This window comes from Carettochelys insculpta, chromosome 19 (genome assembly GCF_033958435.1).
Source record: "Carettochelys insculpta isolate YL-2023 chromosome 19, ASM3395843v1, whole genome shotgun sequence".
In the NCBI taxonomy this organism is placed as follows: domain Eukaryota; kingdom Metazoa; phylum Chordata; order Testudines; family Carettochelyidae; genus Carettochelys; species Carettochelys insculpta.
In genome coordinates, this window is record NC_134155.1 from 10,862,868 (window position 1) to 10,878,015 (window position 15,148).

Consider the following 15,148-nt stretch of genomic DNA (forward strand, 5'->3'; position numbering starts at 1 on the left):
GAGTTGAGTATTGTCATCTGGCTGGATAATAATTCTGGGAATGTCTTCATTGCAAAGTAGCGTGAGGCAGGCCAGGGTCTGAATCTACAGCACACCAGCTGGCTGCACATTAAGTCCTGCAACTTTTCCTGTGTTGCAGCAGAAGTCACACGGGATGTTACCGATCTGTGTGCAGAAGGAACTGTGTTACGTGCACCAATATGGAGGCAATGTGTGGTGCAGGTGGGACCCAGGGATTTGGAACGTGGGTGGGGCTGAGGGCTGATGGGGGGGTTTGGAGGTGGGGCCAGGGATGAGGGTTTTGGGGTGCAGGCTGCCCGAGGGCTGCAGTCAGGAGGTAAAACTCCCCACCCAGGTGTGTCTTCTTGCAGCAGCACCTGGGGCACAGTGGCGGGGCCAGGGGAGAAGCAGCTCTCCCTGAGAGTCTGTGTGACCCTTGATAGGCTGTTGTGCAGCAGAAAGGGAACTTGGGGCGTACCTGAGCAGCAAGGCGGTACTTTTACCTGGCTTACCTTGCCACAGGAAGGCTAGGCTCTCGCCTGGCACGTCGTGCTGTACCTTGACAAGCAGACAGGGCCTTGGGCACATTCTGTAGCTTCTCCTACAAATGCGCCCAGGGACCTGAGTTATGGTGCTGGGCTGTCATTCAAAACTTAAGACCTGATGAAAGCATTGTGATTGTCTAGTCTGATTTCCTGTGTGACAGCCCATATGAGTCCCACACCCAACTCAGGGGCTGGGTCATAGGCACCGACTTCTGATCTTGCTGGGGGGTGAGACTAGCCCCCCCTCCCAGCTCCAGGCCCTGCCTCCACTTCACCGTTTCCCCCACTACCCCACCCCTGCTCCAGACCCACCCTCCTTCCCCCCACACAAGTGAAGAGAGCCCCGGCAGAAAAAGTGAAAGAAATAGTGGAGCAGCTGGAGCAGAATCCTTTTCAACCTCCTGGACTGGATTGCAGAGTCATGCCCCTTTTTAGAAGGAGACAGGACAAGGAACAGGGCTGGATCCAGCCCCTGCTAAAGGGAGAGCTGGAGAACCAGCCCAGACTGCAGGCGTCATGTTTCCTCTAATCTTTTCCATTCATGTGCAGATTTTTTCTGCCCGGGTGTGGAATAAATTTTGTTCTGTTCCAATGTGCACCACCTGGAAGACTCAAACCCGGCTGTAATGTGTTCTGCTAATCAGTGGAGCAGCATCGACTCTCTCCTGAGCAGCTGCACAAGCGTCCAGCTTACCGGGAACTGCCTGCGCAGCTCATTGGTGCCTGTACAATGATTTCATGCAGCTAGTGGAACAGCAGCTATGTGTATGACAGCTCCTGTAAGAAGAAATTAGTAGAGGCCTCAGGGAGTGAGATAGGAAGGGAGACACACAGGCCAGGAGACTGGAGGCCTGGCCACGTCAGTGGCATGACTGGGTGACAATCCTAAAGGGATTCCTGTGATCTAACCCATCACAGGGTGGATGCATCATCCCATATCCTCCACCCCACAGGAGCTGATGCCTCTCCCTGCATCTGTCTGAACCTACCTGGCTGCCCTGTGGGCATCCCATCACACTGTACTGCTGGGCCAGAAGCTTTGCTCTCCCCCAACCAAAGCAGAGCATTGGGGTAACAGCCCCCCAAAGAGGACCAAACCCCCCAGTAAATCCCTATGACTGTATAAAAGTTTTACACAGAGCAAGCTCATAAAATCAACCCTCTTTTATCATCGAAAGAGAGAAGTACACAGAGGTCACTCCCTCTCCTCCAGTAACATTTATACTGTGCTTGATAATAAAAATGTTTTGTCTCCTGGCAGTGGGCCACCCCTATTATTGTTTGATACACACTCCCCCACCCCCATATATCCCTTTTGCCTAAGGCTGGAATTCTTTGTAGTCAGTCCAAATTTTTCTCACCTTGAGCAAAAAGCTTCAAGTCCAAAATGGGTTTCAGCATCAGGTGGCCTGTTCTTTGTAGGACCCACCACAGTTTGGGTTTACAGGAAAAACAAACCCATTCACAGGTTGTTGACTTGCTCATCCAGCCATTAAGTTCTAAAAGTATCACTCATGGCTTTTACTACTGTAATCCACACACCTATGTGTGGTGCATGGTCCCATGTAGTGGTCCCTAGACCACATCACAGAAAAAGAATACCTATTTTCTACAGCCAAAGCTGATAGCTACCTAGCTTTTTGCTCAAGCTGTACAGGTGCCTGCACTAAGCTTCAGAGGTCACAGGTTCAAGTCCCCCTGTGGGCAGTTACACTAGCAAAATAAAAATTAATGAAACAGGTTCCCCCATAAGATAGCTCACTTCATGTACAAAAAAAGGGACTTGCACACACAGGATATACAAAGTCAGCAGTTTACAACTTTTAAAATGGGCGCTTGGTGCAAAGCATCTTTGAGTCATGCATATTCATGAGCCAATTTTCATAAAGGGGGGGCAGTGACACCTCCCAGACAGGACGGGAGGGGTGAAAGTGGTGAGGCAGGCCAATTCACTGCCCAGCTTGCACCTGAGGGAGAACACAGGCGCAGGCCACTAAATGGAAATAGGTTCAGCTGAGCAGGAAGAGGAGGGGCTCAGAGAAAGCCCAGGTGCTGTATTCAGTAAGAAGAAACCCAGAAAGTGGGGAACTGGACAAGTAGGAAGGGCCCAAGGAAACAGCAGCAAGGGGTAGGATTGTACAGACCTTGGTTGCTCTTTTGAGGATCCCTGGGCTGGAAACCAGTGCAGAGAGCAGACCTTGATTCCCCTGCCTGGAGCTGGAAAATGGCACACACTGGCGCAGACACCAGCTGGTCAAGAAGACTTTGATTTCCCTGCAAGGGGAGGCCCTTAATGACTTGGTGGAGGGCAAAGCCCTAAGCAGGAAGCTGCAGCTTGAGGGGTTGTACAATGAAAGAGACACTGCACAGAAACAGCATCTAGGGAGAGCTAATTCCCCAAGCTACCAAGAGGAGGCACTTTGCATGGTAAGTGAGCCTCAAGGTGCTCAGAGCAATGGGCAATTTAATGCTCTTTGGTAATCAATTCTACAGCTAATTAACCTCCCTGCTTAAAATATGTGCTTCCTAATTCCAGTGTGAGTTTTGCTCAGCCTCTGGGTTTTATGTTGGGTTGAAGAGCTCTTATTTAGGGCTGGGGAGCCTTCTGGTATTGCTTAACCTTTCAGAGTGCTTGGGAAGCTTGCAAAACCTAGTTCAGTTTAAAACTACTTTGTCCCTGTAGCTTACAATGCTCTTGTCCATCTGCAAGGTTGAGTGAAGCTCAGAAGCATGTTTCAGGCAGAGATTAGCCTGGGATATGTACAAATATTCTCTAATACTCAATTGGCCCAAGTTGTATGGGAAGGTCATGCCAAGGCATTTTTTAATTGAAAATTTTCTCCCCTATCTGCTGTCTAGTGTTTTTTATTGTCTCCATTAAAGGAGCCCAAACTTAACTCTGAATCAAACTTTCCAATCCCTTGTGTTCCAGTGGTTTAAATACTAGCTACACCAGGCTCAAGGTTATAGTGGATGAAGGGAAACTAGCAACTTCCTGATTCAGTGCTTTTACTAACAATTGTGGTGTGGAAGTGGCTGGAGGTCCCAGTTGTGCTGAAGGCCCCTTGTGTGATGTGCTGTACAAGCACAGGAACACACAGTCCTGGTTCCCCGGGTTTTACCGTTTGATCACAAGCTCCTTCAAGCCAACAGAAAGATGCACCCTAGGAGTTGAAATCAATGGGCATCTACACTTGCCTTCCTCTTTTGAAAGAGGTATGCAAATGTGGTGATTTGAAAATGCAAATGAGGTACAAATTTGCAGACATGTCACCTCATTTGCATATTCTAATTTCAAAAGAGCTTCTTTCGAAAGACGAAAGCTAGTGTAGATGCTGCTGTTTTGAAAGTAAACCCCATCTTCGAAAGAATCGTTCTTCTCTTTATTTAATGGGAAGAAGGATTCTTTCGAAAATGGGGGTTACTTTCGAAAGAGCAGCGTCTGTGCTGGCTTTCTATTTTTGAAAGAAGCTCTTCTGAAATTAGACTATGCAAATGAGCTGACATGTCTGCAAATTTGCCTATTTGCATTTTAATTACCTCATTTGCATACCTCTTTCGAAAGAGGAATGCAAGTGTAGGCGCACCCTTAGAGTGACCATCTGTCCCATATTGGGCAGGATGGTCCTCCAAAAAGGCGTCCCAATTTATTTTTAAAAGGGACTCAATGTCCTGTATGTGGGTCATCCCCCCACTTCCCTGAGCCTTGGGAAAATGGGGTGAGCGCGGGCAGCTGCAGCTTCCCTAGGGCTTGGAGGAGCTGCCCATATTTGGGACAGGGAGATATGGTCCCCCTGTTTCAACCAGCTTTGGCTCAGACCCTAAGCTAGGGATCGTGGCCCCCCCCGTGAAATGCCAAGAGCCTGGGTTCTGATAGACAAAATCACGTCTGGACTTCAGTTGGATGACTCACATGTTTAGAAGTAATCCCTGTTCTGCTGTGCTTTGCTGGGTTGGAACAAAGAATGTCCAACATTGATCGGAGTGTATCAGAGTTCTCTTACCCCTTACCGTCTCCTGCTCCCCATGAAGGTGCTCCGTTATATGGAAAGACCAGTGAGCTTGAACCTCCGGGGCATTCTAGAGAGGCATCCCATGACCCACTGTTGGGAGACCCAGTGAGAGTTGGTCTTCTGGTGCCAGCAATGCCAGCATGTGGTGGCCAATCAGGGCCTAGCAGCCCATGTAAAAAGGGCTGGTTCCTTCCTCTAGAGGGCAGTTGTGGGTGAAGAAAGGACAGAGAAGTCCCTTCTTTTCCCTACTCAAGTAACAGGAATCTAAATGTGCAAGTATTGCCTTTGGCATCTGCAGAGGTCTAGTATTTAGGTTATGGATTTAAAGACCCTGGTGGCTAGTTTCAGTTCAGTGTTACCTTGTTTTCTGTAATGCTTGCCCTGAGCTGGCTCCTGGATGTACCTGATTCAGGTAACTCCTTGATAAGTGCCTAGTGGAATGGTAGTTTTTTTTAGTGCTGTGGTTGTAGTCCTTGAGGTTTCATGTCATTGAGGTGATGCTCACCACTCCCAGGGAGTCAATTCTGCTCTCTAAAGCAAGGTCATATGCCTACAGAGGTTGGAGGGAATTCTCCTTCTGTCCTCTCTGGCTTGGAGCACTGTGAGAGATGAGAATCAGCTGCCACATGAATTTGGAGAATGGGGAGAGGGGGAAATCTTTGGTCTTCTCTGGAAGTTTGATCCTAAAGGCCCTATCCTTTTCTGACATAGCCTTAATTGTGCGTTGTCCCTGGTCTGTGGCTAGCTGGGGGAAGGGGTTGTGTGGGGTGGGGGGGTGGAATTCACAGCTCTACTACCTGACTGTGTCTACACTAGCCCCGAACTTCGAAATGACCATGCAAATGGCCATTTTGAAGTTTACTAATGAAGCGCTGAAATACATATTCAGCACCTCATTAGAATGCCAGCAGCCGCGGCACTTTGAAATTGACGCGGCTCACCCAGACGGGGCTCCTTTTTGAAAGGACCCCACCAACTTTGAAATCCCCTTATTTCTATCTGCTGTTAGGAATAAGGGGATTTCGAAGTTGGTGGGGTCCTTTCGAAAAGGAGCCCTGTCTGGACGAGCCGCGCGGCGGCGAGCAGCTGCAATTTTCAAGTGCCGCAGCTGCCAGCATGCTAATGAGGTGCTGAATATGTATTTCAGCACTTCATTGGTAAACTTCGAAATGGCCATTTGGAACTTTTGGGCTAGTGTAGACATCCCTTAAAGTTATAGCTAAGTAACTATACATCCCTTCTCCCTGCAACATCTGAGCACCCCCCCGGTCACTGATGGATTTTTGTCTTCCCAACCCTTCTGTGAGGTAAGGAAATATTCTTCTCATTGACAGATGAGGAACTAAGCCAGGGCAGGTTAAGTAATTTGCCCAAGATGACACAGGAAGTCAGTAGCTGGACCGGGAACTGAAGCCAGATCTCTTGAGTCCCACACAGGCCTTCATCACTCCATCTTCCTTCCTGAACAATTTCCAGTACAGAAAGGAAAGAGATGGCCTTTGGCTGCAGGAAGGGCGGTGTATGGCTGGATAATTCTGTCGGCATGTGTGCGTATATAAAATCTTGGGCATGATTTTAGGAAGTGAGTAGTGATTTGGGAGGGTGGGGGTTTGCTCTCTTTTTTTGAGGCTGCCCAGCTCAAAACTCCTTAAAGGGGCCTGATTTTTCAGAAGATGAAGGCTCTGCACTTTCAGAGAGTCGGGCTCCTTCTAGGGCTGTGTTTCTTAAACGATGTTCTGCAGACCGCTGATGTCCTGTGAACAACTCGCAGGTATACCGCCAGTGTCTGATGCTCTTTTGAGATCATACGCTGGTATTGACTTTGTTAGTAAAAATAGATTACAGCGTTACTACTTCATTGCTAGGTTACCTGATTAAATGACTTTCTTTTGTTTTTGCTGTATACGTTGCTGTTTGGTTGTATGTTTTTTAAATTCATAGGTGTTCCGCATAAAAACGATTGTTTGGTGTTCTGTGGACTCAAAAAGTCTAAGAAATGCTCTTCTAGGTGACTCAAGTTGGATGCTGGAGTCTTGGAAAGGCTCAGGGTCTTCAGGATTCTTGAGCACACCAATAACTTCTAGTATACAAACAGGCTTACTGAACTTAAAGCAATGGGGAGGGGGATCCACCTGTGGCCCATGGACACCCCCCGGCCACCCCCTCCTTGACAAACAACTCAAATGCTGGGCCCCACACACTTCCTACTCCTACCTCCCCTCCCTCCCAGAGCTTCTGGAGTGCCACCAATCCACTGACTGGGGCTTGTCCCTGCTCTTCCCCGTCCCTCCCAGGGCTGGAATGCTGAGCATCAGCTGCTCACAGCTGGAAGGGCTGTGAGAGGTGGAGGAGGAGCGGGGATCAGTGCGGATCAGTTGATGTGTGATGCTCCCAAAGTGCTGCGAGGGAGGGGGAAGAGTAGAAAGTGTGGGGGCCCAATTCATGGTTGGCATGTGGGGAAGGGGGGCCCACGGGGCTGCAGGAGGAGCTCCAGTTGGCCCCGGGCTACTGTAACCCGCTGAAGGGCCACTCATGCAGCACACACCCTATTTTTGGTTGTTCCTTCACTGGTGTACAGAGCTAAGCGCTCTTTAAGTGCTTTAGTGCTGTGCCTGAAGCAGGGTTGTAACAAACTCAATAATTGGACGGTAAATGACTTGACCATGCTTAGAACTTCAAAAGAGATGTTCCATAACACTGTGGTCTCAAATGTAACTTTGGCTTTGATCCTGCAATATAATAAGCCTCCATTGTCCTTCACATCTGCACTTGGTATCTGTTCCATTTATTCCTGTACCGGCTGAGCTGAAGCCTTGCATAATTGCTTTCATTACTGCTGGGACTTCATTTACAGTCAGATTCAATTTATATAAGAAGCCCCTTCACAACCAAGTAGAAGATATTCCTGCTGTTTCTAACCCATTCCTAGACTCGCCCTGTTTCCTCTTTCTGTTAATGGAAAGTTCCTGGAAAGGTGGAATTAAGATGGGAAAAGTCCCACATTAAATCTGCTCGACCGGCTCAGCGGGGGAACATCACGCAGTCACTGTGCTGTAACATAAACAATAGTGCCTCTTAATCTATTTCAAGGCACCAAAGGGCCCACCCTTTTAGGAGGAAGCCTTCAATAATTCCTCACACCTACAGGACAGTCACTTTGATCACTGCACTGCATTCTGCTCCCAAGCTGGTGTGATGCTTTGGTGTCCTGGCCTTGTTCAGGAGCTCAAACTGAATGAGTGGAACGTGCCACTCTCTAGACCAGGGGCGAGTCACCTTTTTATGTTGGGGGCCCCACTTTTCGTCCTGGCAACAGCCCAGCCTGTCTAAGGTAGTCCAAAAGTACGGAAATTTCAGTTATGTTCATGCGAAAAACAAAACCCTTTTGGCACGTGTGAGAAAATAAGGCCATTGAATGTATAAACTTTATTAGGCTATAAATGTGAATACACAGGCATAAAAACAGTAACAGATTTCAATGTTTTTTAATGAGACGGATGAGCCGGAGACCCAGCAGGTGATTGTGAAGCACCGCCTTTATTAAATTTCATGCTGCCCCACATTGCACGTCCCTGCTCTAGAAGTGACAGAGAGAGAGCTGGGTTAGTCTGTGTTCTATCAAAACAAAAAAGCAGTCAAGTAGCACTTTAAAGACTAACAAAATAATTTATTAGGTGATGAACGTTCATAGGACAGACCCACTTCTTCAGATCATAGCCATACTGGAACAGACTCTATATAAAAGCACAGAGGTCCAAAAATGATCAAGTTTGGCAAATCAGAAAAATTGTTATCCAGGTTGGCACATCAGAAGAGCAGAGGGGTGGCAGGAGCGGGGAGTGGGTGGGGAAGTCAAGAGTTAGATAAAACAGTGTGGTTGCTTTTTTTTTTTTTTGTTAAAAAAAAGTCCTTATAATGGGCAAGGTAATTGCTGTTCCGGTTCAAACCACGTGTTAATGTGTTGAATTTGAATATAAATGACAGTTCCTAGCTTTCCCTCTGTAAATGGTTGTTTAACGTTTCTTTTCAGTAAAACACAGACTTTTCAGGTCATTAACAAAATAGCCCACTCCATTAAAGTGCTGGTTGACAGGTTTGTGTGTTTTGTGTCTGTTCATTTCTGAGTCACTATAGGGGCTTGTCTGCATACTTGGCTCTGTCTAATTCTTGACCTTCCCCCCCACCCCTCCACTCTCTGATTTGCTCACCTTGATTATCTTTTTCTGATTTGTCCTCCTTGATTACTGTTTTTGGTTCCCTGTGCCTTAAATATTGAGTCTGTTCTGGTCTGGCTATGGTCTGAAGAAGTGGGTCTGTCCCATGAAAGCTCACCTAATAAACTATTTTGCTAGTCTTTAAAGTGCTACTTGACTGCTTTTTGTTTTGATAGTGTATAGACTAGCACGGCTTCCTCTTTGTTACTATTTGCAGAAGAGTGTTTGCAGTCTGTCCTATATACATGGTGTGTGGGCATTGTTGGCACATGATGACATATGATGTTAGTTGAGGAACAGGAGAATGTGCCTGTGATTCTGTGAATAACATGGTTAGGTCCAGTGATAGTATCTCCAGAGTAGATATGTAGACAAAGTGGGCATGGGGCTTGTTGCGAGGAAAAGTTACAGGATTAGTATTATTATGGTATAGGCTGTGGTTGCTAGGGAGAATCCCATGGGTATGGCTATGAGTCGAAGAAGTGGGTCTGTCCCATGAAAGGTCATCACCTAATTAATTATTTTGTTAGTCTTTAAAGTGCTGCATGACTTTTTTTTTGCCCTGCTGTAGAAGATTGCTGTAAAAGCAAACATTTAAAAAGGCAAATCAAAGGGTGATGTGTTTATCAGAGAATAGTGCAGGCTGAAAAGACAACCCCCTCAGCTGCAGTAAAGTAATAAGTAAGGGTTAAAAAGAGGCATTATGGAGTAAGCCCCTCACCACCTCAGGGGTGTGAAGGGAGGGTTAGATTCAGTCTGCCCTCCATGATGCTCCAATCAGGAGAGGGAATATGCTGGAGCTCAGAGACCTGGTGTGGAGTTCTCATGTTCACCATGCTCCTGTGACTAGACTGGTACTCAGGTAACCCTGAGAACAGCATTTGGATTCAGAGGGAGAACTTTGTTACCAAAAGGTGATTTTCTGCAGGAGACTAACCGACCTGTCTTCCCCTACGCTGCCTCTGAAGTGAGTGACAGCCTCCATAGCATTAATATGAGGGTGAGGGGAAGGAAGATGTCTTTAAAAACAGGACAACTTGTCACCTGCTGAGTGAAGCATTCTGCATCTGTACTGAGGGTCATCTGTATATTTGGTAACAGCTGGAGCCAGTACTTGCCATTACCTTCATATCGTTATTTTCCCCCATTTGTCCTCTGTCTGATACACAGTTAATCTGCCTCTGGTCTCTGACCTTGCAATTTAAACATCTCCTGCTGCAGTGTGACTGTTAAATGAATTGTTGCTGCCTCACAATACTTAATTTTTTTTTCCCCCCTGGCAGACCCAGCTCCTTGAATAACATGAAAATCTCGCTATATACTTTAATTAAAGTTTAGTTTATCAATATACACATCTCATCGAACTGGAAGGGACTTTGAGAGATCATTGAGTCCAGTCCCCTGCCCTCACAGCAGGACCTATTGTCATCCCTGAGGGAGAGAGTTATTTTATTTATTTAAACCTAACCTGCCCCAGACCCTTGGAAGGCCCCTTCAGGGATTGAGCTCACAACCCTGGACTTACAAGGCCAACGTTCTAATGACCGAGCATCCCTCCCCCACTGCTGGAGTGTGCCATCTGCAAAATTTATTGCCTACCCCTATTCTATACCTACCTCCCAGCTGCTTGAATAAAAGGGATGCAGCACATTTGACTGCTGGCTCTCAACTCTCATGGGTTTGGAGAAAGTTTAGAATGAGACTCGAGTATTAAAAATCAGAAGGCAAATAAAATCTATATTTTAAAATGGTCTCATGACTTTTGGGTGGCACGTGATCTTCTGGAAAATGTTTGGGGGTTTGCAGTCTCATCAACGTTTTAACAATGGGGGAGCCATGCATGTAGCTCATGTAGGTGAGCATTTTGCATGGGTGATGGCGTTCCCTAAACCATTTAGGGCCCCATTCTGCACCTGTTGAAGTCTCGTGCTTCACCCACACAGATCTCGTCATGAGCTTGGAGCAATAGTATGGGACGTGCTCAAATCTAGTCCACAATTTGCGCCCTGTCTGGGCTGTAAAGGCAGCATTTATTATAAAATGGCATCATTCAAAGGGGAATACAGAATTCAAAACATACAAAGTGCTTATGCATTTTTGAGCCACGTTGATATGAGCTCTGTAATAGCAGCAAATCCGAGTGCCATCCCGTGAAGCAGGATTTTAGTGCCTGAAACCTCTTAACTGGCAGGCAACCGGTAGTCCATCTTCACACATGGAGTAACGTCCTGAACTTTGCTACGCATTAACGTAATCAGCATGACCAGCATTTCAAAGCAATACAATTGTCAAGTGACCTTTTAAAGGAATATTATACACATGATATAACAAGTCAATATAAATACACACATACACACACACACACACACAATCCATTGCACAAAAATTAGTCTAGATCACTTATAAAAAATCTCCATTTCCGTTGAGCAGATCATCTTTTATATTTAAATTAAAACTACAGTCTTTTTTCCTCCTTAAACTGCATTTAAAAATAAGTTGCACTTGAGCTATTATCAAGGTTATAATAAAATAGACATTAAAAAGAGGTTTCAAAATAAATAGCCATGAAGGTGTAATTAAATTCATAAAGTCACCATTTTCTTCACGATTGAGCTTTTCAGAGTCAAATGCTGTTCTCTGATGCATGCGTGTGCCTTGGCGTCCATCGGAAGAATAATTTGGCTCCTAGCCATTTTGAAAAGGATCACAAATGGTGGCTAAAAGCTGAACTGTTGTGCAGTTTTTGGGCTGTTGGGTTTCAAAACTCTTGCATGTCTCTTGCCCTCCTGTGGAACCATAGCCCCAAATATGTCCTCGTGGTATCGCTTCTGACTCTGTAAAAATCAGCCAGAAAAAAACAATCAGTCTTGTTTTCCCATTATTTAACAATAAACTGGCAGCTCATTTTTCAGTTCCTTTCAGTTTGTTCTCCTGACCAAGGATGGTGAGCTTTGGGTGGTAGGAATAGCTCTTAAGGGCGTGAAGATAAACTGAAATGGGTACTCTTGTCACTTTGCACCGTTCTAACAACAGGAGGCAGCCAGCAGAGCAGGGTCAGTGTTCTATATGCAGTGTTCCTTCCTTTCTCAAACACATGCCCAGCTCCCTTTGGGCCAGCGGAGCCTGAAAATGGTGTTCACAGCATGTTGCAAAGCCTGTCATTTACCCAGCTATTCATGGGCAAATCCTACCTCTTCGCAGGTCCAGGGTCAAACTGGGCAGCAGATGGGTAATCAGTGTAGGGTCAGACTGCTGTAACCAGGACAGGTACCATGAGCATGCTGACCACATTATACAAACTGAAATAAATCACCGGGCCTTGCATTTTAATTCAGAATTCCTGACAAATTTACACACTCTAAATTTAGTGTTTTGATATAATTCCTGCCCTGTCCCTTACACTGAAGTCTGGTTTAACTCCTGCTGGATTTGTTAGCTTGGTCCCTGCTTACCGTGAACAGGTGAGAGTGCACATCTGGCTTCTACAGCAGGAGTTGGCAAAATCATGCCCTGGGGCTAGGTCCAGTCTGCCAACCCTTTCTCTCCAGCCCACCCTCCTGCTTAGCAGGGCGTGCCTACCTACAGCCAGGAGCGTGTGTTCAGCAGCCCTCCCCACTTGTTCCACCTGCAGCCGAGCTGCTCCTAGGAAGCTGTGCAGAGTCGGGAGCGGGTTGAGTGGCACGTGAACACAGGCTGCTGGCTGGAAGCATGTGCACTCTGCTGATCAGCTCCCCGGATAGTACTGAAGCCGGGGTGTTCCCCTGCACCCCTTCTCTGCTGAGCAGGGAGTGGAGCTGCTCCAGTCTGAAGCATAGATGGTAAGTGACTCACACAGGGGAAGGGGGAGACCACAGAGCAGGACAGATTTCCCTTAAAGAGACAGAGGGCGGCTTCTTTTGGGAACAGCCAGCACATGCAACCTGTCTGTGCCCCACACATGTAACCACTGTCATGAACACACTGCAGCACATATGCAATCTGTGTCAGAATCTGTCTCACACACACAGTGCTTCATTCACACTCTCACACTTTCTCTCTAGCCTCAGACCCACTGCTTATGCCCAAGGCCCCGCCCCTTCTGGGAGGCCCAGAGCTGCCCACAGCCTGTACCAAACTTCATGGATTGGTTCCTCTGTGAAAATCATTGCCCACCCCTGTTCTACACCTACTTTCAGCTGGAACATGTAGTCTTCCGCCTGTTCCTCTGTCAGCTTCAATTTCTTTGTGAACATCTCCTTCAAGGTCTGGGCGACATCTCGGGCCATGCGCACATCCCCGCAGACGTACAAATGTCCTTCATCTTCGTGTAGAACTTGGTGCACTTCTTCCTCCAGCTGGCTTTGAAGAATATCTTGAACATAGACCTGGGGGGGTAGTTAAATAAGATTACCAATGATTTCACACAGCATTAAAGGGAATCTAGACTTAGAACAAACTTACAGAGCCCCGTAACTCCACATAAGGCTCTGACTCCCTCAGTCCCTGTAGCCTGAAGACAAGCGGAGGGGAGACATGGCTTTAAGCCACTTTTTCTACTGCCCTGATCTTGAGGTTGAGCCAGTCCTTTACATGAGTTAGGGCAGCCCAAAGGTGGCTCTAACTTACATCCAGCTCTCCACAGCTCCAAAGGGACCATTTGGCTAGCTGATGGAATTCCAGGGCATAGGGGCCTGTCAGGCTATATAGCATGTCCCTACCAGGTGTGCTAAATTGACCTCCGAGAGATCTCTGCCGCAATATGTGGAGATATTCTCTTAAAGGTTGAACTTCTCTCCTCCAGCACCCTCGGGACCTGACTGGTACCAGTTGAAAGAATTTGCCAAACCATGGGTGGCCAATATTGTCAAGCACAGTACCAACACTTCCACTGCTAACTGGGCTCTTAGAAGACATTTAGGGGTAAATTACAGCTCAACAGCACAGCACGCTGAGAGCCAGGACTGGGGGCTGGAAACAAACATTACGGGACCACGGGAAACTGGGACCCACTCATAAGTGCTCGTCGGGCCAACTAAAATCATGCCAGATTGGGATGTTGCTGGATGAGAGAGTGCTGGCCTAGAGAGGCTCAACCTGTAGAGGGCAGAGGAATGAGGCTTACTTTATCTTGGCCTGGTTGCCGGGAGTATGCTGTGTAGACCTCTTTCAACACTCCTCTTCTTTTCATTTCCTGAGTCTCCTCTTTGTAGAGATGATCCATGTCTGGCTGCCGGCAGCCAAACAACAACGTCATGCCGCTGCCTTTAATTCCTGAAACCAACATTAAAGTCAAAACAACTTTCCAACGTTAGCCCAATTAAAGGGAAGCTATAGTCACAACAGAGCCCCGTTTGTCTCCACAGCTATTCATGCAATGCAAGGATTGGAGGCTATTTTCCAATTAGCTTTTAACCCTCTGTGTACGAGAGCGAGGGAGTGTGTGAGCTAACTTCTGCTTTATGTGCAGTGTAATTTCACTTTACGAAATGTCACTGGCAGAAGCTCGGCTCATCTTAAATGAACAGGCAGGGACGCAGCCAAATGCCAGTTGCGTGCTGAAGTGGGTTGTAAATCAAACTTGTTGCTGGTGGGCAGTGAGATCACAAAACATATTTTCATGCTCTCGGCCCCTGTGCAAGAGGCAGAGACATGGTTTGTTTCCTGCCAGCGCAACTGGAGATATTTGACATGCCAAAGAGGGTGGGAAAGAACCGGACCTATTGACTCTCATTTTCAGCATGCAATTCTTCTCAAAACTCCTTCTGGCTTCTTGCTTCCCAGTACACCTGGCCCCTATTTTTTCAGCGCTGTTACATTTTCCTTCTCTCTTTCCTATTGTTCTTTCATGTCCACCCCACATCTCTGAGTGGTGAGGCTGGATTCCATGCTGTTTGTACATCAAGTTAGTGAAAACAGTATCTGGCAATTGGTGTTTCTGAATAAATTGTGATCCCCAGAGGAAGGGGCTCCTCATAGGTGTAATGCCCACCTTACCTTTCTTTTCCAAGTCATAGAGGCGCTGCTGCCAGAAGCTTCTGAATGGAGCAATTCCTGTCCCTGGGCCAATCAGAATGCAGGGTTTGGAGGGGTCTTTCGGAAGCTGGAATCCACTAGCACTGTCAACAAAATGTGAGAATGTGCTTATGAAAAAATTATAATATGGTGTAAATCCATTCCTAGTAACTTCCCCCAAATAATGCTCCCCAATTATCCCTCACCAGTGGCTTGAATTTCCACTCGGTTATGCTGAAATCAGCAGAGTTACACCAGGGTGCTTGGAGGGTGGAGAATCAGGTTCTCTGTTTTCAAGGCATAGTACAAATTCTAATGCTGCTTATTCCCCTTGGATATAGGAAAGGGTTATCCCTGTCTTGCAGAAGCTCACACAGGGTCGAGT

At 46.9% G+C, this 15,148-nt stretch overlaps 1 protein-coding gene across 1 annotated transcript in view; it reads right to left on the reverse strand.

Annotated features, from left to right (window-relative positions):
• Positions 1–11,489: 11,489 nt before the first annotated feature.
• Positions 11,490–15,148, reverse strand: part of NOS2 (nitric oxide synthase 2) — a 28,113-nt gene continuing 24,454 nt past the window's right edge. The window contains exons 23-26 of the mRNA XM_075013390.1: positions 14,746–14,867; positions 13,874–14,022; positions 12,942–13,136; positions 11,490–11,606 (exon numbers count right to left, since the gene is read on the reverse strand). Of these exons, the coding sequence (XP_074869491.1) occupies positions 11,490–11,606; positions 12,942–13,136; positions 13,874–14,022; positions 14,746–14,867 (583 nt within the window). The remainder of the gene's footprint in view (positions 11,607–12,941; positions 13,137–13,873; positions 14,023–14,745; positions 14,868–15,148) is intronic.